The sequence below is a fragment of the Nilaparvata lugens genome, chromosome 9 (genome assembly GCF_014356525.2).
Source record: "Nilaparvata lugens isolate BPH chromosome 9, ASM1435652v1, whole genome shotgun sequence".
Taxonomy (NCBI): Eukaryota; Metazoa; Arthropoda; class Insecta; order Hemiptera; family Delphacidae; genus Nilaparvata; species Nilaparvata lugens.
The window spans coordinates 37895381-37919357 of NC_052512.1; the positions used below are offsets into that span (position 1 = coordinate 37895381).

Here is a 23977-nt window from a genome sequence, read left to right on the forward strand (position 1 = left end):
ATATTTTTCATGAATCGTTCACAGCAGATGAACGTGAAAATGCTATTGCACATTTCTAGATCAAGTAATGATTTTCATAGTAATAAGGGGCTACAGAGATACATAGCTTTGAATAAAGAAATTGGCAATTTTCTTTGTTATTGGAATATGGGCATGAAAATGAATTTTTCATGTTTCGACCCAATTCGACTCATGATGCATGATTTTGGACCGCATTGACGAGCCGATAAGAATAAAGTGTAGTACGATGAAATCTGAGCATTGTGTCAAAAGTTATAAGTGTTTGGAATCTTGACCCTTGAGGTATCCTTAAGCGCGCCTTTCCACTAGGAAATACTGAAATGAAGTGCATCTAACGGGTGATTCTCATAGAACATAATCTCATGAACTTATGTCATTGTGCAAAATATCAATGTGAGGACAATGTAGTTGGTGATGATGGTTGAAGCTGAAAATTAGGTGTTTTTCACAATACAAGGACCATTGTTGTCAGGTGAGCCTGGGAATCTATTTTAGATAGAGTGCTCTCCCTGATCTCAGATTGTAGAGCACGAAAATACGCCCAGAGGGATTCTGAATTATACATCTAAATGGTAACAATCGGAACAAAAACTAAAATTCATCAAAAATTATTTTTCCTTCAATTTCACTCATTTTTGAAAAATTATATCTCAGTACTCATTGAAGATAGAGAGTTCCGAATGATCTCATTTTATTCAGAATTTTATATTCCAAAAAGAAGGCAAGACCAAATTTTCCTGTCCGATTACGAGATTTGGCAGAAATAGCTGAAAACTGTAAAATGAGCCAAAAATTCGAGGCTTTTGGGCCACTCTGTATCTCCCACTACAAGTTCTTCAGATCTCCCACTACAAGTTCTTCCTCAATCTTCATCTTATTCACCATTAGGATTATTCATCACCGGAACTCCACACATCTACATCTTATTGTGTTTAGTGAATTTTTTGAACTAGTGCTATAATAGTGAAGGGAGCCGAACTGCCAAGGCATACTGAATGCACTCGAATCAAGAGACTTTTTCATTTAGGTTAAGTTTTATCAGTCTCATCCCCATTTTCCCCGTCATGTGTCGTTCTGAGGTCGGTTCACGATTGGTCTGCTGCTTCCATGATGCCTCTCACTGACACGTCAGCTCGCTCGCCCTCAAGTAGGTATGATTATTTCAATAATAGTGTTAATGACGCAGGTATGTTTCTAGCAAATAAGCTCCACTCTTTCAAAAAACTTTTCAAGGCTGCTCACCTTAACGTACAATCCCTCAGCTGCCACATTGATGAATTCAGAGCAATCTTCCGTTTTCAGGACTTCAATATAATCGGAATTTCCGAATCATTTTTGAAGCCTAGTATTTCATCAAATTTTGTTGCATTGCCTGGATATAATCTTTTCCGGAATGATAGATTAAATAAAGCTTGTGGGGGTGTAGCAATTTATGTGAAAGATGGTATCAAAACAAAAGTTTTAATCACATCTAAACAAGAGTATTGTTACAGACAAGTAGTTTATGCTACTTGAATTATCCTTATCTAGTACTGATAAATTACTCGTTGGTATCTGTTATCGCCCACCAAAAATAGGTCATTTCACAGATTCCGAAAGTGCCTTGCTTTCTCTTATGCCTTGTTATAACCGTATACTAGTTATGGGGGATATGAACACCGACTTGAACATGACAAATCGGAACTTTGACTACTTTCAACTGACTACAATTTTCCAATGCCTAAACATGACTATTTTACCACTCGATCCAACTCATCATACTAATGAATCAGACACACTCATTGACCTTCTCATTGTTAGTGATCCCAATGAGGTTGTTCAAGCAGGCCAAATCTCAGTCCCAGCTATTTCTAGACATGATTTGATCTACTGTGTACTTTCCCATAAGATACCCAAGCCAGAACAGAAAATTATCACTTATAGAGACTTCAAAAACTTTGATGAAGCCGCCTTCCAGACTGATGTGGCTCAGACTCCATGGCATCAAATTGAAGCATTACCCTCAGTTGATGACATGGTCAAGACTTTCGAGAATTGGACTTTGACTTTGTATGACAAACATGCACCTTATGTGACAAGGAGGATTAATAGAAAACGACGAGTACCGTGGATGACTGAAGACATACTTAAGATGATGGGACGTAGAGACAAAGCACATAGAAAATTTAAAAAGACATTTGACTTGGACAGTTTGATAGAGTATAGGAGCCTTAGAAATGAAGTAAAACAGGAATTACGGAACTCAAAGATTAGGTACTTGAATTCGTTTATGACAAACAACAGACAAGACTCTAAATCACTTTGGCAGGGAATAAAAGAATTCGGGCTTGGCAAGCAGAAATCGAATCCACAAATTGACTTACCATTGAACAATATAAATGACCATTTCATTCACACTCTAACCAACGCGACGAAGTTGTCATTGCTTATCATATCGATGATCTTGAAGAGCAGGTTACAAACTTAGATTTACCAATTACTGATCAATTTCATTTCCATCCAATCTCAGAAGAAGACACTTCCAGAGCAATTCAACGTATTCATAGTAATGCTACGGGTGTTGACAAAATTCCTATTAAATTTATCAAGAAAATGTTATTTGCTGTTTTACCAACCATTACATACATTTTCAACAAGTCAATTGAAGAAGGCATTTTCCCTGAAAACTGGAAGTTTGCTCTGGTTCGCCCTCTAAATAAGGTTCCATCACCCAATAAAGTTGAGGATTTTAGACCAATCAGTATTTTACCTGCATTGTCCAAAGCGCTGGAAAGACTCATTCATGCTCAAGTTGTAAAATTTCTAGACAACAATAGTAAGCTTCATAACTTTCAATCAGGCTTTAGAAAATTCCATTCAACTGAAACAGCTCTGCTTCGTGTGACTGATGATATAAGGTTAGCTATGGACCAAAGAAAATGCACCATCCTCACCCTATTCGATTTTTCTAAAGCATTTGATACTGTTGATCATACAGTCCTTCTGAATAAGTTGGCTATTCTTGGTTTCAGTCACAACTCGTTAGTTTGGTTTAAATCCTATCTATTAGGTAGGAAACAATGTGTATCTGTCGGTGACAAAAAGTCTACTTGGAAAAAAGTTATGCATGGAGTACCACAAGGTTCAATTTTAGGCCCTCTCCTCTTCACTTTGTATGCTAATGACCTTTCTTCCATTATCAAATTCTCCAGTTTCCATACTTATGCATACTTATGCAGACGACCTTCAAATATATTTAAGCTGTCCCATAACAAAAATTAACGAAACAGTTGGAATAATGAATCAGGATATCAATTCGATAGTGGAATGGACAAAGAAAAATGGCCTTAAGCTCAATCCCATCAAAACACAGCCCATTATAATTGGATATTCTCGTCTTATAAACAATATTGACCTTGAATCGATTCACAAAATTAGTGTAGATGGTAATGACATTCCTTACTGTAGCTCAGTTAAAAATTTAGGCATTATTATGAATAATACTCTTGACTGGTCAGAGCAAGTGAACAAAACTTGTAAAAAGGTATTCTAAGCCATGCATGCATTGAAGAAAATGCACGATATTCTCCCTAGAAACATTAAATTATTATTGGTTCAATCTCTCATCTTCCCACATTTAATGTATTGTAATTCTGTTCTTAACGATATGCAAGTCACTCTGAATGATAAACTACAGCGTTGCCAAAATTATTGTCTACGTTTTGTCTACTCTCTCCAACGCCATGATCATATCACCCCAGCCCACATTGCTAGTTCAACATCAAAGCTTCCCAATCAAAGGCTTTTTCGAATAGTCAAGCTTGTTAGAGATATCTTGAAGTACGGTAATCCGAACTATTTTAAAGATGATTTCAAATTTGTCTCTGAAGGTAGGAGGATAGATGCTTCACATACTAGAACCGGAGAAAGTACTTTAAGGATACCCAATCATCGAACTACTATTTTCACTAAATCCTTCTTAGTCAGTGCCTGTCGTGCATGGAATGCACTTCCTGTTTCTATCACGTCCATCGAGAGCCGAGCGAGCTTCATCCTGACTTTAAAAAAACATCTTTTGGAACAAATGACTGAAACTGTCCGGCCCTAGAACGATCACATGACAACCATCCCCCACCCATCCCACAAATACAAACCTTTAAACCTGTTATAGAACAAATTTTATATATATATATATATTATATAAACCCATGTTATTTCAATTATCCACTGCATACTGCTGTATATTACTGAAAGTGGATTACCCTGATCTACTTTCAGCCTACTTCATTTTATTAATCAATTATTTGATCTTATCTACCTATATAATTATTTTACTTTATAATTTTCTGTTTTTTTTCTCTTAAATATTCATATTGATTAAAACTTTCACAATATTTCCATTAATAAATAAATCCTTAGTTTAAATAATGAAATTAACGTTTTGGTAGAGAGTTAGTGGGGAGGATATTTCTAATATTCTTTCCGAAGAATGGACATTGATATGTCCAAACCTCCGCCAATTTATGTAGATGCATAACAATATAATTATTATCTATAGTTATTATATTACAAATTGCTTTTTCATATCATATACAGTTAACAATTATTTTCTTAGTCTATATCATGTAAATTCATCTATAATTTTGCTGCATTGTAAGCTATTGTATATAAGTGTATAAGACAGTATATATTGTAATATACATAAATAAAGTACTCAATCAATCAATCAATATCTGGCACAAGGAAATTTTGCATGAAGAAATTGGTTCTGGAATTCTCTTATGTACCCATATAATATATTGAAAAATCAGAACTACAATATAAATTGCATGCACCAATGTACATAGTGACTGGACTATATTTTATATTATTCTTTTTTTATATCACGTATTTCGAACTCATTTTAAGAATGGAATTCATTTTTTCAATCGAGTTATCTTTTTTGGATTGTATGACATTTGGATCACGTTGTATCTGTATACAAGTATAGGCTTTTATGGTTGTCGTTCATCACTAGCGATATCGGATTTTTGTATGACTTTTCTAGCTGTCAATATCCAACATTCTTAAACACTGAACTGTTCCTACCAAAATACTATCAAAAGTTTGGTAACCTCTTTGCTGTGATACCGGAAGAGGAATTTCAAAATTTTTTCATGATTGTTGAGAGGGAGGTTCGAGTTTGCCAGTGTCATAATAACGATGAGGTAAGATTATTGAAAAAAATAATTATAAGAAAATTGAAAAAGCTTATGTGTAGAGTCTTGGTTGATATTGTGTAACTCCATGATAAGAAGGAAACTTTTTTCTTTGAAAGCGAATGCTTAGTTAAACCATCTTTCTAAAATTTGCTTTATCCAAAAAAGTTCAACTCAAGTCTCAGTTAAAACGATCAGCTGACTCGAATGGAGCACATTATACATTGGTTGAACGGATTCAATACTGTGTAGTTGAGCCAACTTTTAAAAGAGATGGCTATCTCATTTATTATCTGACGATCGTGAATACCCCTATTATTCTTATTTCATTAGTATCATGATTGTAGTAGGGAGCGACAGAAATAGCTGGCCACTTTGCCACCGAGTTAGCTCAACGCCAAAGATGTATGATGTGTTCTGACTGTTTCCAAAGTTCAGATCTTGCAATAATTTCCAGTCATAAAATTTCTCAGGCACGTTTGCCCAGAAGTCGGTTAAATTTTAAACGTGATTAATTCTACAAGAACCAATCAGAGAAGCCGTCTTTTCAAAAACGCCTTCTCTGATTGGCTCTTATGAAATTAATCACGTTAAAAATTTATCTGGCTTTTGTGCAACTGGGCCTGAAAACTGTGGACATCGAGCGCTTGTTGAAAAAACTGAAAACAAGATTTTGCTGGTAACACCAATTGTGAAATTTAGTCTTAGAAAAGAGTGGACTGTATAAATAGGAGAGAATAAATCAAATTCTGAAAAAAGAGAAACAATGTGTCTTGACTGATTTGACACCTGACTGAAATTCTACATGAGTGCAAGAACCGTTGTTCATTCAAAAACCTGTGCACTGGAATGAATGCAAAACAGTTTTAGGCAACTCAGAATTAAAAACTAATCAACAAAATGTAGGCTGAGGTGAAATGCCAAATGAAAAAGTAGGTTAGTAAAATACAAACTTCAATCAGCATTAAAGAATATCAAATCACATGAACAAGAAATGAAAATGTAGTTGATCCTAGTTGACATAAGAAAAATATGATGCCAACAAAGTGATTTTAAAATGGAAAAATGTTGTGTAAATTTGAATACATTAAATAACCCCTCAGGGTGATTGGTCGACAATATAAATTGAAATAGAATTTAACTTTGGTATGAACAAGATTAGGATTAAGTTTAGAAAAGGATTGAAGTACATGAACAAACTTGAAAACGGTATTAATGATTCTAGTAAAAAAGAACAAGTAAAAACAGTAATCTGAATGCAAGAACTCATTGCAATGTAACAATTTCAAATAGTAAATTATAACCAAAGATCAGGTGATGATGTTACCAATATGCGCACAATTCAAACAAATTAATTATTAAAGAGTGACAGTAAAAAGTTATGAATATAACAGTAATGCACATAGAAAATAATCTATCTGGTTATCAAAATGGAATAATGAAACAGTTACTAAAACAAACGTTCATAGAAAACCAGAATCTATAATAAGTAGTCTTTGGTTTAAACCTACAATTGTCATTTTTAATAACAAACAACACCTAGAAAAATTGAAATGTAAATATGTTGAATTGCAAGGCTTCAAACATTTGAATTGGTTCGATACCAACAAAAGAAACAGGTAAGTTGAAATTAACCATAAGGTTATATGAATAACAGTAGCCTATATTGAAATAGCCTGATTGCAAAATGCAGAAACTACAGCTTTAGCAATAATCAAAAGAATAATAACAAAGAATTAAATAGGATTGATAATTGCAATGTTCACAGAACATTCATGAATTGATTACAAAAAACTGACAAACAATTCTCAAGAGCAATTTGGCTAAGCAATAACTCAAAAATAAAGTAAAGTTGACTATGAACAACAATGAATTCCTAACCTGAAAGATAAAAACAATAGATTAGGGTAGTAAAAAATACAAAGTAGGTGATACAAAAATAATTAGCTGTGGCACAAAATGCAAAAGCCAAGGTCCCGGTTTGGTCTAGGGCCTTCAAAGACAGCATGAGCTTCCAATAGCTCGAATAGGCCAGAGTCAAGGTCCCGGTTTGGTCTAGGGCCTTCAAATACAGCGTGAGCTTCCAATAGCTCAAATGGACACATCAGAAGAGAAACAAGATTCCAACTTGTTTGAAATGCTGATGAAACAACAGCCAGTTGTAGAGGAAGAGTTTTCAATCAATGTTTCGAAGGAAATATTTCCCTAGTTTTGGAAATATCAGTTGCAATACTTGTAAAATGCAATTCACAATTGAGAGTCACATTAATCAGTGATATTGCCAATATATCACAATAATTATCAATAGAATGAATGATGGGTAAACTTTCAGTCCCAAAATTGCAAATAAAGAATTACTAAACAAGGTTAGCACTCGATGTAAAACAAAAGCCTGCAATATGTAAAACAAATTTAAACTTGTAGACAGACACGGTGACGCACAAAAGCAGCCATTTTGAGAATGCCGCAGTGGAAATGAAAATATGTAAAACTGAAACAAGTGTTCAAATCTTGAAAAACTAATAATAGTTCACAGAACCAGTCGAGAATATCCAAAAATTGAAATAAACAAACAGGGCGAGGTGAAAACTATTTTCACGAGAGATGAGAGTTCAAGTTGTAACTTACAAATTGTACAAGGAAGCGTACACACACGCAAGAGTTCACAAACACGTTGAAAAATTAGAAATGAAATAACAAACGAACTGATTGTCCGAATTTTAAGGTTGATGGCTCCAAAGAACCGATGAAATGTCTCCAACAAATAAAACAAGCAAACAGGGCGAGGTGAAAACTATTTTCACGAAAGATGAGAAAAATTGGAGACACACACGAAGTTGATGCTAGACAGCCAAACGATGAGCAGTGAAGTAGGAAGTGGGTAGCAAGCAAGTGCTACCTTGATCAAGAAATCACCAATAAAATTGATGTTTGAAAAGATGCAAAAAATATCCGGAAGCCGAACAACAAATTGACAAATACAATAATAAAATGCCTAAGGCTACAGAAAATATCCAAAAAACTAAAACAAAGATAAATAAAAATATGCAGCAACAATGCCCAGTATCAGGTTGGCAGTGGACCACTAGCGCTCCAGCTGCAAAGATACAAACTAATGACTACCGCGCAGAGAACGTGACAATACAAAAATCAAAAATCATAAAAGAGATTGTTTGAAGATGGAGAATAGTTTTAACACCAATTGAATTTGATTTGTATTGTTACTGTATATTATTTTGAAGCAATGAATTTGATTTGGTTTGAAAAACTTATTTAAAAAAAAAAGTTGATTATGTAATCTGTACATCACGAGAACAACGATCTCTCATTGCATCCTGGAGTAGTTGAACTTTCTGTTAAGTTGGAACGATGGATACTCTGCTTTTCACGAGCTGAACTCCTGTTTGAAATTTTCAATCCAGGTAAAAATTGTGTCTCTATGTAAGGGATTGAACCCTATGCAATAGAAATATAGACATTTTTCATTAAAAAATTGGCTGAAACTTTGCAACCTTTTGATGATCTTTGATGCCAGAAACATCTTACATCAGAATTATTGCGAAATTCGCTACCGTTCAGGAGATTTCTGGATTCTATTGACTGGATTATATTGACTCGGAACAGATATGCTGAGTCAATGTTGAACCACTCTCACAGGTTCTCTAACCAGGATGTTTCTCTTTTTCCAGGCCGGCGTCTTCCTTCAATCTTGCCCTCCATGATCAACTGCAGGAATCTGTACTTTTCATTGTGCATCACATGTCCAAAATACTGAAGCTTCTGTTTCTCAATACAGTAAACAACCTCCACTGTCATCCCAATTTGTTCTAATACCTCAGAATTACTCACCCTTTCTATCCATGAAATACGAAGAATGCGCCGATACAACCACAGTTCAAACGCCTGCAGCTTTCCCTCCAATGCCTTCGTTAATGTCCATCCCCCATGCCCATACAACAACACTGAAATGATGTAGCACTTCAACAAACAAATTCTATTCTTGAGAGCAAGGTTCCGATTGCATAATACCCCTATCATTCTGAAAAATGCTGTGCTTGCCTGTTTAATCCTACTCCTTACCTCCTGGTCGAAACTCCATCTCTCATTAACACAACATCCAAGATATTTCAAGCTTTGTACACACTCCACCAACTTACCAGCAATTCTTACTATTGCCTCAACACGTTCTCTGCTAACAACCATGAACTTTGTTTTGCGTAAATTCATACACAATCCATACCTATTGCTGGCTGTATTCACATGGTTCAACAGCAGTTGGAGATCGTCTGCACTTCCAGCCAACAACACTGTGTCATCCGCATACCTGAGATTATTTGCAACTTCACCGTTGACAACCAGTTCACATGTGCATCAATCAAGAGCCTCAGAGACGATAGCTCCTGGATATCAATTGAATAATGTTGGTGACAACACACAGCCCTGTCTAACCCGTCTACGAATTTCTAATTCTTTCACAACTCCTTATCCCATCGGACATTTGCTGTTTGGTTCCATTAGAGATTGGCAATAATTTTGACATCCCGATTGTCTAACCCCATTTGCTTCAAGATCTCCAGCATTTTGGTGTGCTGTAGCCTACTCTGTCAAAAGCCTTCTCATTATCAATGAAGCATAAATATACATCCTTGTTCATATCTTGGCATCTCTGAACCAGGACTTGCATTGCAAACAAGGCATCTCTTGTGCCCAATCTCCCTCTGAAACCAAATTGAGTGTCAGCCATTACTTCTTCACATTTACGAAAAATACGCCCTTGTACGATTTTCAGGAAGAGCTTGAGTATATGACTCATTAAACTGATTGTTCGATATTCCTCACACCGCCTGGCATTTAGCTTCTTTGGGATTAGAATGAATGTTGACTTGAGCCAGTCCTCTGGAATCTTTCCGGTGTTTATTGAATAATAAGACAATATTATCGATCTCTTTGTCACTCCTGGTCCTGCCCAAGGTGAGATTGGAAAGATCCAGGAAAAGTTTTCTAATATCTGGCATCAGATTTTTCAATAAGCTATCTGATGAAATAAGAGAGCTGCCGCTGGTGAGCTTTAAGAAGCGGGTCAAGTCATGGTTGGTCGTCAACCCGTTCTATTCCATTCATGAATTTGATGAGTCTGACCCAAGCACTTATTTATGACTAAGTAAATTGATTGTGTAGGGACCTACGTAAATTGACTGTGATAGTAGTTTCTATGGTTTTAGCTTGTCCACGATCTATTGTAAAAGTAGGTATAGATTAATATTAGAATAGGCTGTATAGACTCATAGTCACCTCTAATACAAGGCCCCGGCCTATGATATTGCAACATCGCAGCATAGGCCTAGAATCTAATACATGATTGGTGAAAAAGATCAGCTGGTATTTTTTGAAATCTTCCTCACCAATCATGTATTAGATTCTAGGCCTTCACTGCGACGTTGCAATATTGTAGGCCAGGGCCTTGTATTAGAGGTGTGATTGAATTGAAGTTTAGGTTTATAATAAACAATTATATTGATATTGATATTATTATTATTATTTTTTTTTTAAACCGAATAGCTTTGAAGCCTGCTCTTGCACTGCATGTTGTGTATTATCTTTATTTATGTATATTATTATTGTAATTCTGTTCGAAATTTTATTGTATTGACATAGCCTAGTGTATTGTTTGTATTTTCTGGCTATAATAAAATCATTGAATCATTCAATACTTCAAAATGCACTTCGTCAGGCCCTGGAGCTTTACCGGCCTTCATATTGTGGACAACCCTGATTACCTCCTCTCGAAGTATAGCAGGTCCTGTGTCTGCCTCATTGACTCCATGATTCATGACCCTGTCATACTCAAACAGCCTTTGCACACAAACTTCCCATATCTTCAACTGTTCAGTAGGAGTGGCAATTATGTTCTGTGTCTCATCCATCAGAAATCCTCTGCTCTGCTTTAGCCTTCTTCCAGTCAGTTTACTGATTTTCTTGTAGATATTATGCAAATCATGTTTGCTCTGAAGCTCCACAATCTCACTACACTTTTCAATCATCCACTGATCCATAGCCTCTCTGATCTTGTCGCGAATTATTCTCTGCAAGTTGGTGTATTGCACATGATCCCGTCCCTTGCATATTCGTCTTTGGTCTATAAGGTTCATAATGTCACTTGTCATCCATTCTTTATGGGCTTGCTCCTTCTAAGCCCGCAAATGTTTCTTTGCAACATTAACATCTCTCCAATGCACTTCCACTTCATTGCGCTCATCCATTGCCCTCAAGCCCCCTGTCAAGTCTTGATGAACCAATCCACTAAGAGCAACCTGTTTAAGTTTTGTCACATCAATTCTTGGTTTTATTGAGCGCTTTGGGATTGAACGTAATTTAATTCTTAGATGTCCTATCACAGGAATATGGTCTGACTCAAGATCTGCTCCTGGATAAATTTTTACAGACATAATACTATTTCGAAACATCCTGTTCACAATAATATAGTCAATCTGATCACAGGCCAATGTGGCGACTTCCAGGTGCATAACCTGCGATAACTACCAAATCCTTTTTTTGACAAAATTGTACCAATCTGTCCACATCATATAACCACTAAAAACTGCAAGATTATACTATCACATATACCCTGAGTACCTTCAGAGGTGGGTGATTGATACCCAGGTGTTGCTCCTGGTCGACTTAGCTCAGTCATAGTGTGGGCAGGGAAAGGAGGCAAGTCGAAGTTCCTCTTCTTCCTTCTTTGTGCCTGAGCTGGCGTGGACAGCACCTCCTGGTGCTTCTGACGGCGTGAAGGTCGCTCTCTACTCTGATGATACCACTTCGAGGTAATTTTGTATTGACCTTACGGCCTCGGTTCAGCTCCAGTATAGTAGGAAGAGGAAGGATGGACAGGAGGGACGGCAGCCAACGGGCCGCTGTGCCTGGAGAGGATGGAAGGATAGGGACGACAGCCAATGGGCCGCTGTGCCCTGGGAGGATGGAAGGATAGGGACGGCAGCCAACAGGCCGCTGTGCCCTGGGAGAATGGAAGGATAGGGACAGCACCCAATGGGCCGCTGTGCCCTGGGAAGATGGAAGGATAGGAATGGCAGCCAACAGGCCGCTGTGCCCTGGGAGGATGGAAGGATAGGGACGGCAGCCAACGGGCCGCTGTGCCCTGGGATGATGGAAGGATAGGGACGGCAGCCAACGGGCCGCTATGCCCTGAGAGGATGGAAGGATAGGGATGGCAGCCAATGGGCCGCTGTGCCCTGGAAGGATGGAAGGATAGGGATGACAGCCAACGGGCCGCTGTGCCCTGGAAGGATGGAAGGATAGGGATGACAGCCAATGGGCTGCTGTGCCCTGGGAGGATGATAGGAGAGGCACATACAGCAGCCAATGGGCCGCTGTACCAGGACAGGAGGTCAGGGACGTACGGCAGCCAACGGGCCACTGTACAAGGACAGGAGGTCAGGGACGTACGACAGCCAACGGGCCGCTGTACAGGAGAGGAAGGTTGGGAGCGGAATGCTAGTGATCTGGGGCTCGTCTGGCGTTCAAATACTCTCTCAAAGTGGAGGGGATGGAGATGCGCTGCCGCCAGAGGCAGTAAGAATCCTCTCGATATAGAATTTTTTCTCAAATAGAAGATAACCTTCATGGCAGGCAGGAAGTTGCTTACAAATGGATGAGACACCTCAATAGTACGGTCAAAGAAATGACTGAGATAAAAAATGTGAGCAAACATGAATGGATTGAACACTACAAAGAACTGTTGTATGACCAAGATTTGCCAGTCATGGAAAGTATTGACCAGCGGATGGATCCAGTGAGTGATGTTGATCTCATAAGCATTGATGAGTTGGAAGAAGCCCTCAATAAAACGAAAAATAGGAAGGCAACTGGGGTGGATCTGCCAAATATGGAGCTTCTAAAATATGGCGGGACATTACTGAAATTCCGACTGCTTCATCTAATCAACTTGTGCTGGAAAACACGAAAAGACCCGAATAATTATAGAGGTATATGCTTGTTGAGCAATGTCTATAAATTGTACAGCAGTATTCTGAACAATAGACTACGGAAAATCTCTGATGTACTTCTACTAGAGGAGCAGGCTGGTTTCAGAAAGGGCCGATCATGTATGGACAATGTTTTCTCATTGAAACAGATCATAGCAAAAAGAGAAGAATTCAATTTAGAGACACACCTTGCATTCGTGGACTACGAAAAAGCTTTTGATAAAGTCAATCGTCAATTATTGTTAGATAAGTTGATCAAATGAGGTTTCCCAATTCATTTAGTCGAAGTCATCAAGAGTTTGTACAGCGAGACAAAAATAATCCTAGACTGCTCAGGCTCCCAGTCAGAAGAAATTGTTATCAATGTTGGTTTGAGACAGGGTTGTCCTCTCTCACCAACTCTCTTCAATATCCATGCGGAGGACCTTTGTAGGAAGTAGAAGCAACAAATTCACCCAGGTATACAACTAACACACAATATTGCTGTCAATTCATTATGGTTTGCAGATGATCAAGTAATATTGCAGGAATCAGAGGACAATCTGCAAGGAGCAATATATCAACTCCATCTCCTGAGCTCAGAATATAATATGAAGATTTCCTTGCACAAAACAAAAGTGATGGCGTTTCTGGGGAAGTCTCCAATACATTCTAAAATAGTTCTCAACAACAGGATACTGGAACAGGTATCACATTTCAAATATTTGGGATGTGATATTACATACGAGGAAGACCACGACTTGAATGCAAAAATTAACAGATTCCAGTACATATGCGGAACTATTAACAGGACTCTCAAAAATAAAGCCCGAAAAGAGACGAAACTCAAATTTTATAAAGTAATGGCCGTCCCTACACTTTTGTATGGCTCTGAAACCTGGGTACCAAAGAGAAGTGAGTGGAGCAGGTTACAGGCGGCCGAAATGAGATTTTTAAGGTCAGTGAAGGGATGCACCAGAGAGGACAGGCTTTATAATATCGATATCCGTAGAGAGCTCAATGTAATCTCCATACCTCAACAAGTTGACGGGAATCGACAACAGTGGAGAGAACACGTTGAGAGAATGGGAAACGGAAGAATCCCGAAAGCTGTCATTGCTTACAAGCCAGAAGGGAGGAGAAGTATTGGCAGACCAAGAAAAAGGTGGGAGAATGTTTGAAGGCGGAACAGGTATTAATGCCTACCCCTGTGAGAAGACGACGATGATTATTTTCTCGTCACAATTTTACTTTGTGACAATACCTGCACTTTGGAACCAATTAGAAACATCTAGCTACCACTAGCGCTTAGCAACTGAGGTAGTAAATTGGTCAGTTATTTCTACAGTTGATCCCGGGCCACAACTGTTCCGATCCTACCCTGTTCTGATGTCAACTGTTTGAAATGTTAACATACTCAGTTCACGTCCGAATTTGTATTCCGTATGATAATTCATCCAGTTCCGTGACAATCTTTCCATCTGATGAAAATATTTCTCAAATATTTGAAAATAATCTTTTTCAATCAAAAAATTACAATTTCTTCATCATTATTGAGTTAGTAGAGAAGGTTTGGGAAAACTGACGGGCTTTTTTGCTCGAAATCCCCCTCCCCCCTCTCCCCCCTCGTCCATCCCTCCTCCCCTTCCCCCGCCTGTAGGGCGGGGGGTGTTCTAAAAATAGATTTCCCCTTCCCCCTGTCCAGTGGAGGTGAGGGGGATAGAGAGAGAGGGAGATATATCTTTCTCTCTCTTTCTAAAAATAGATTTCCCCTTCCCCCTGTCCAGTGGTGGTGAGGGGGATAGAGAGAGAGAGAGGGAGATATATCTTTCTCTCTCTTTCTAAAAATAGATTTCCCCTTCCCCCTGTCCAGTGGAGGTGAGGGGGGTAAGATATCTCTCTCTCTCTCTCTCTCCAGGTGAGGGAAAAAAAAATTTCCCTTTTAGGAGGAAAAATTCCCTCTCTCTACTGTCAAATTGAAGTGAATCCATATTTCTACATCCAATGCTATGCTGACAGATTGAGGTGAATGATAGATGTGGGGAAAAAATCTCTTTGAGAGGGAAAAATTCCTTTGGTGTCAAATTAAAGTGAATTCATATTTCTACATCTAATGCTATACTGACAAATTGAAGTGAATCCATTTCACTCTAATGATATACTACGATGACAGGTTCAAGAGATAGAGATCTCCTTCTTTTACTCGTGCCATCTCTTTCCCGCACCCTTTCCGAAAGGAAAGGAGATAAGAATCAATTGAGAAATTCTCTCCCAGTATAGATGAGAGGGAAAAATTCCCTTGGTGACAGATTAAAGTAAATCCATATTACTCTAATCCAAAGTGAGGTCAATGACTCTCTCTATATCTAATTGAATTGAGAAATTCTCTCTCATCTAATGCTATAAATCTCTACGTTTTTTTACATTTTTTATCTGCAATATCGTACAAGCATTTCCAAAGTTCATCGGAATTTTTAACAACAGATAATGACGAATCATTTGTACAATCAAAATGTAGATGACCGCTGTCTAGAATATTGAGCAGTTCGAAAATCTCAGATAGAATCGAAAAGTGTACATTTTCTGTTTTTGTTAACGGTAAATCAACATCTTGACATCCTGTTGAAAATTTAATATTCTTCGCAATTGAATCAAATTCATTAAATGAAATTGACATCAAGAGACAAGATAATTTTTTGAATTTTGAAAAACCATAACACTGCATCTCGCAGATGTTTGACGTGACTCGAATGAGGGGGAAAGAATTCTAAATTGATGAGATGCACGTGTTATAGGCGCACGTACACTAAAGATTACCCCACACGTCCTGTCTGCTCTAGCTCTAAATTGATGAGATGCACGTGTTATAGGCGCACATGCACTAAAGATTACCCCACACGTGCTGTCTGCTCTAGCTCTAAGCAGCAACTAAACTAAAAAAACGTGAATGGGATATCGGAATGAAAAATCGTTTGAAGGCAGAAAACGTTTATTTACACATTTCACTACAACAATACATAACTTCATCTTCAATTCTAATTAGCTTATCTATACATAAATTATGAGGACGATAATAACATAGATAGTCTCTTATATCATTTAAATTCACCGTGCTTAGAAAAATGTCTTTCAATTGCTTCGCCAAACTATAATTTTCAGGAGTTGATTTCCTAATTGCACTTTCACACTCATCGTACCAATCAATACAGTTTTTTAACCTCACTTCCAATTCGTTGTCGGGAGCCAACCACTTTCTCGGATCCATGTTGTTGAGCGAATGAAGAAAACTAAGTGTAGGCAGGAACTATTATAGAGTAATTAAGTGGTCTTTCTTCATCAATTGACGATAGACAACATGTACGCGCTTTATGCAGTCTCAATGCATGCAGGCAATAAACACACTGTAGATCCTTTCCGTTGTAGAAGAATCCATAACGAGCAAAGTTTCTTTTCTGTGAATTTGTGTACATTGGAGCCATTTTCATACTTTGCATTCGATTGTTTTCGCACAAGAAATTATTTGTTTGATACATATTTTTAAACAACAAAGAATTATAATGTTGAGCAGAGAATAACGCACAGTGAGAATGTGGTTTATTTTTATGAATGTTGCATGCAGCATAACACCATGAACTAGTGGAAAAGCTGAAATCAGGTTTTGGAAAATCCTCTGGTATGCATTGTACGTTGCTATGCAATCTTCTTAAAAACTTTGCTTTCTCAGTTCCTTTTGTGAAAATTTTCTCATAAGCTGCAAGGTAATCACGTATTAATGACTCACTGTATTCTAAATCTCCATCTTCCCATTTTATTTTATGATAGTGACGTTCTAACCATGTTACATCGTTATACAATTTGCACTCAATTCTGTCTTTGCAAATGGTGATTTGAAATGGAACACAATATAATCATTAAACTGATCAATTATGGCAAGTTCTTTCACAATAATTTGATTACAATCTTGTTTAAACCAGTGAAGATCAACCATAGCAATTTTAGCACTCGCTTGACCTTCTTTCTCTTCGCGGGCTTTGTCTCTCCCCTCAGCGGCGGCGGCGGACTCCTCGAATCCTCCTTTGTCCTCCTCCACCTGCAGCGGGTTCGGTAATCCTGCGTCTCTCCCCTCCTCCTCCTCCTCCACCTCCAGCGGCTTCGGCGTACTGCACCTTGCTTCATAATAGAAACTATCAAGATCGCACTGAATACCAATAGAGCGAGTTTGTGGCTTGTCCAAAATATCAGAACACAAAGAATAGGACATGTTGGCTGTTCAAAGGTGAAACTGATAATGGCTTACATTTGTCGCAGTACACACCTTATATAACCTGCAGTGATGCACTCTATCAACAAATTACTGAACTTCTTTCACCATACTCGTGAGAGGTGTGTATTCCATCACACGATCACTAATTAAAACGCAATACGTGGAAGTATTTGCAGGTACTGCACTTTTAAATTCTATTTCAATACGAACATCTGTCGATGATTTCAAATGACTTGGTTGGTGTGAACAATCTACAACAATCAGCGGTGTTGATTCACAAAATGTTTTAAAATCGATTTCTGTTCCGAGTTCGCTATTGATTGAATGATTATAATACGAGGGCGCGAAATCCAAGAACATCCGGTATAAAACCTCCTTCTTACCTAGCAGATTTTCATATGGATAATACTCACTGTTCAAATATACTTTAACATTGTAAATACCGCAGCTATCGAAAATAGATATTGATTTTTTAATTTTATTCTTACGATCAGTTTGAAATGCAATTATAACGTATTTTGGACTATCAAAACTCGATGTGGTATGAACTGCCCAAGAATGGTTAAGTGAATTTTGCAAATTTGGTAATTCACAAATTTCCCAATGGCGGAAACCTAATTTCAGTGGAGTGTCAGCATCAAGCAGTCTCAAAAATTTCAGTCTTACATGATCTTCTAAAGTTATGTAGGGCATGCGCCATTGCAGTTTTGTAATTTTCACACTAACGTTTGTTCCACTTTGAGACTCAACACAATTTAGATCTGTCGGTGACCTCAATAAGACGAGTTCCTGTTTCAAATTTAAAATTATTCTTTGAAAATCTTCAAAAAACAGGAGGATTAATTTCAGCGGAAAACACAGAAAGTGAATGTATTATCCGTTAGCTCATATCCTGCTCTGTCAAAACCAGCCAAGTGATATGTGTTTTTATCGAGAGTATTTTTCACCAATATAGCTTTAATTGTGGATGTTAATCCAATCAATCTTGATTTAGAAATTTGCTGACCTGTTAATTCATATCGTATTTCGTCAAAAAGGTTACCGATTACGTTACTGCTTAATTTATACTCTGCTGCAACTGGTGTATCGGCTGGGTCTTTTCCCAGTTTTGTACAGTTAACTGTTCCCTCAATCAATATGAATGATTTACAAGGCAAAGAATAGACATCTAAAGAATTTATGCCAATACGTGCCTCGTCAGAGTTTTTTATTTCCTGTCCCGAATAAACTGTATGAGTGTGAAATTGGAATTTAGTAATATCATTATAAAACTGAAGGTCTGTCTCCACATCCAGAATTTCACTAATTGCCGCCGCTCCCCCGCCTAACATGTCGCCAATCGACTATAAAACCCAACTTTTCTAATATTCTCGCGCTTTTAGCCGACAAAGGATGTTTGTTTTTAGGTGTTGTCGCTATCGCGTTCCTTTCTCTAATGACTTGATTGGTCTTATTCGAACGTGGGTTGAAAATAAGATAACCCATTACTTTTCACGTATGTGCAACCTAATTGTAATTGTATCTCCGCGGAAATCAATAAACGATCCGTTCTGGTCCGTTACCTTTACATTAATAGTTTGAATTCGATGTGTATTCAAAGGTACATAAATAATCGGTGATGGTACTTCGTTTATTAAATAACCGCTAGGAACCTTTGGTAAAAATTCATAGATTACATGTTTTTGTTTTCCCTCAGAGTAACTGCCGCAAGCTAAATTACACTCAACAAGAATACTGTCAACGCTTGTTATGTTAACCAAATGTTTGGAATAATGCCATTTATTTTTGGCTGCAAAACAACATTATCAAAACCAAGTATCTTAGCAATCGAATCAGAACGTGTTAATTCAATGGCTTTATCAGAATGAATTTCAATCTTCATAGTATTTACGTTTGCACGTATAATAAGTTTATTCTTCTTGTCATCAATATTCAATTTATTCTTTAAAGATTTTATAATATCCTCAACTTCAAATGCACCAGTATCCAACTCAATTAATCTATCACCATATTTGAAGCTGGAATTTGTTCCTTTGTTAATGTTTGCAATACTATTGTAACTGGAAAAATTAATCAATCCAATTTCCCATTCGCGATTTTTATCCAATTCTATAATTTCTTGTAAATGTTCATAGAGATCACTTGTGTTAGATCGTAATGTAATAACCACCATCTTGTGTGTTCACCACAATCACTTAATTACAACTGATTTGCAAGAAACAATAATGTAAGATGACCACAAAAATCGCTATTTAATGGTTGCATATGCTCTACATTATAAAATATATTTACTCCATTTTCTTTTTTCCAATATTTGTCCAATTCGTATGGAGGTTGTAAATTTCCAATCGGATCAAAATACCAAACATTAGAACCAATTTTCTTATATGCTACCCAATGTGTCCCATCCTCGCTTTCCCTTGCTAAATTCACAATGGCATTCTCGTTTTTTAGAATTTTTTTGGGTAATGCATCTAGCATATATATGCCTCTTAACCGAATCTGTAATAATTTCGACCAATCAATCAAATCATAATTACTCAATTCTCCTTCAATATTCATGTCTTCTTCTTCTTCTTCTTCCTACTCTTCTTCGTTGTTCTACGTTTCTTAACTTGAGGGAATAAACTCACTCCATATGATGCTGGTGGGGGTGGGGGTAGAAGTCTGCCACCACTTTTAGGAAAAGGCTTCAAAAAATATCCTTTTCCTGCAATATGCTTTTTCAACTGAGCTATAGCTTTGCGTCTAATATCGTTACTATAACTTCTCCTCTCCCCCTTCTTCTTCTTCTTCTTTCTCAAAGTCCCACCAAACGCCGCTTTAGCTTTCATAACGTTTGTAACAAGATAGCTAAGTGCTTTCTCGGCAAGGGGTGTTTGAGGATTTTTGAAAATGTCCCATGCAGCGTTCGCTAGAGCCCTGTCAGCTACCGCCCGAGTTTTATTATCACTATTTTGAGTATAGGCTATATCGTGGGCCTTGCAAGCTTTATCTAACGAATTTATGCCTTGATCACCTCTCTTTAACCTTTCATTAACCTTCGTGCCCGGGCCACACCACTCGTATCCGGGAATATGATATTCTTCCCCAAGGTTATCAATTACCTTATTTAGAATAGTTGATGTTACATTACCTGCCAAACCTTTAAAAACTCTTGCCGCTGAACTCAAGATTCCTTTACCCCGTTTCCTCGAACTCTACTTTTTTCTCGAACTCTGCTTTTTTCTCCTACATACCATTTTTCATTACCTTTCAACTCAATGGTTGAACATTAACTGAGGTTAATTAATTAATCAATACATCAACTTGATTTGGTTTAATGTTCAACCAATGAGTTGGAAGTGAATTCATATTTCTACATCTAATGCTATACTGTCAGATTGAAGTGATACATTGCTTGAATGATAAGAATATTATTTCAAATCTGAAAGGTGAATGTGATTTGAAAAGGGAAGAAATGATGCTGGGCCACCCACATCTGTGGGAGCACAAGAAGGAGGGGGCGAGAAGCTGCCAGCGCTTACCTCTAGCGCTGAGTCTACTGAGCATGCTCACAACAAACTATAAAAGACGGGCTCACCTTATTTAAATTATCATTCACAACAGAGCAGCTGAAGCATTTCTTCTTCTTGTTCTGTGTGATATTCATTACAAACTTATCAACATCGTCAACAACAACAACAGGTAAGAATTGAAAACAATTTTTTATCAAATATGCACACATTTTATTGATCTATTCAACTATTCACATACATCTATACAATTTGTAACACATAAGTGTCCAAATTGTATACAGATATAAAAATTGTTAAGCTTTAACAATTTTTATATCTGTCCAATTTGGGCACTTATGCGTTACTACTAACACATAATTTTTACACGTTTCGTTGAAATGCCGAATTTTTCCCGCATCAATGCAGGAAGCGAATCTTTGAGGTAGATACACCTCGCATTTGCTTCCTGCATTGATTATTTTTAAAATTATACGTCGGCCGTGCTGGTTTGTGTGCTCCCTCGCCGAGACGATGCGGTATGGTTGATCCTCCTCTAACTCTCGCAACGGGACCCATGGCTTGGCTAGTGGTTTGTTAACGAGTTCTACAAAGTCCAATTCAGCCTCCTTTATTAAGGGTACGAGAGAGGAGTCCTCATCCAGCATACGTTTCTGTTGAAAAATATTTGATTAGTGTCTTATTTGTTTCAGATCTCTACATCAGATTATCATCGAATTCTCTGCATAAAGTGAGTAATATCAGTTATTGAAATATCATTGTTGCATGATCGAGTACTTTTAACAATAATATCTAAGCAGTTCAAAAAATATTTCCTTAGCATCAATTCGGTTCGTAATTTCCTTTACATTCCAAGCACTTCAAATAATATTGGTAACATTGTTGCATGATTGGCTACTTTAAATAATAATAATATCTAAACAGTTCAAATAATATTTCCTTAGCATCAATTCGGTTCGTAATTTCCTTTACATTCCAAGCACTTCAAATAATATTGGTAACATTGTTGCATGATTGGCTACTTTAAATAATAATAATATTTAAGCAGTTCAAATAATATTTCCTTAGCATCAATTCGGTTCGTAATTTCCTTTACATTCCAAGCACTTCAAATAATATTGGTAACATTGTTGCATGATTGGCTACTTCAAATAATAATAATATCTAAGCAGTTCAAATAATATTTCCTTAGCATCAATTCGGTTCGTAATTTCCTTTACATTCCAAGCACTTCAAATAATATTGGTAACATTGTTGCATGATTGGCTACTTTAAATAATGATAATATCTAAGCAGTTCAAATAATATTTCCTTAGCATCAATTCGGTTCGTAATTTCCTTTACATTCCAAGCACTTCAAATAATATTGGTAACATTGTTGCATGAGTGGCTACTTTAAATAATAATAATAATAATATCTAAGCAGTTCAAATAATATTTCCTTAGCATCAATTTGGTTCGTAATTTCCTTTACATTCCAAGCACTTCAAATAATATTGGTGACATTTATGCATGATTGAATACTTCAAACGATAATATCTCATAATACCATTTCTAATCAGTTCGAGGAAATATTGCTTGCATTCTAATCAGTTCAAATAATATTCGGATCAAATAATATTCATATCAAATAATCAAAGACTTGTATGTGCACAGATTTTTTAACAATCAATCACAGAAAAAAAAATCTGTGCATACACAAGTTAATAATATTTGTTGAAACTAACCTTTGATTGAGGGAGCACGCTATCCTCTTCGCCGCTGACTTCACCCTCCTCGAAGTCGAGTTTCCTCTTCGCCTGCCTCTGCCTGATGTTGTTCGACAGCGTCGTCAACACAGCACGCCGCGGAGCCCACGTAGCTGCTGGACGCAAGCGTTGGATGGGGCTGTCCGGAATCACCATCTCGCCCCCTGGTGATGTCGGACGGTGTGGAGCGGGTGCAGTGGAGGCAGGAGCGGAGGCGCCAGCAGCAGCAGAAGAGCTGGCACAGGACTTGGCAGCTTTGCGCTGCCAGTAGTTTAGCACATGCTGCAGAGGCGGGCTATCCGTCAGGATAAAGGACGGCGAACTCATCTCGTGTGTGTGTGTGTGTGAAGTCTCTGTTGTCTCTGATGTAAATGGTAATTTTCCTCTCATCGCTCGTGTTTATATAGCATTCGTTTCTCTCTCTGTTCCAGACACGTGCGAGCGAGAGTGTGCCACAAGGCGAAAAAAATTCGAATTTCTCCCCCAACAACAACACGTGCTCCCAGATCGTTATCAGATTGTAAGTATGCCACACACGATCATTTTTCGAATAGCATCCATGTGTTAGAAGATGAAAAAAAAATCTCGTCTAGAACTTAGCATGAGACATTGCTAGAAATCCCCAATAAAACCCATGATTCTAATTTTGTTAATCAATGTTAGATCCTTCAACATCAAAGTAAGAGCATCTCATTTTTCAAACATGAATCTTGTCAGCGTTTTCTATCATCAATATGACATTTTAATATTTTAACAGTAGCAAAGTTGTTGCATTTCATTTATTTACAATATTGCACACATACTTGATTTTGATCTTTCTTTGTCAATCCTGTTCTAAGCCTGTCTCATCTGCAGAATCTCGAAAAAAATTCCAGATAACTTGATTCAATTGTTCTTCTGTTAAATGAGCATTGTTTTCTATTATAACTTTTTTAATTTTATCGATAGAGTCTTTAAGATGCGCGCACGGACATCTCCATGAATCGGGGAAGTCACCATTGCCCCAGAATTTATCATATGATGAACCGTATAAATCACAAACAAGAATATGATTATAGTTATCACTATGCCAAACTCCTAATTTTTCATAGTCTCTCACAAAAGTTAAATATTGTAGATTTGTCCATCCTTTTTCTGCTAACTGACCCAATATATCTAGGTGCGTGTCCAAGAGTTCACTTAATTTATATTGATATCTCATTTTTTCTAAAGGAACAGAATGGTATTCACTTAATTGATTAAAATGTCTATCTATAATGAATTGAACGAA

At 37.3% G+C, this 23977-nt stretch overlaps 2 protein-coding genes across 2 annotated transcripts in view; one reads left to right on the plus strand and one right to left on the minus strand.

Annotated features, from left to right (window-relative positions):
• The first annotated feature begins 5053 nt into the window (after positions 1 to 5053).
• LOC111044275 overlaps positions 5054 to 23977 on the plus strand; it is a 277601-nt gene continuing 258677 nt past the window's right edge. The window contains exon 1 of the mRNA XM_039435828.1: positions 5054 to 5207. Within this exon, the coding sequence (XP_039291762.1) occupies positions 5157 to 5207 (51 nt within the window). The 5' untranslated portion in view covers positions 5054 to 5156. The remainder of the gene's footprint in view (positions 5208 to 23977) is intronic.
• Positions 21152 to 22898, minus strand: LOC120353135. Its single transcript, XM_039435829.1, has 2 exons — positions 22687 to 22898; positions 21152 to 21612 (listed from the first exon to the last, which is right to left on the minus strand). The coding sequence occupies exons 1-2, from the start codon at positions 22861 to 22863 to the stop codon at positions 21256 to 21258; spliced, it is 534 nt and encodes a 177-aa protein (XP_039291763.1). The 5' UTR covers positions 22864 to 22898; the 3' UTR covers positions 21152 to 21255.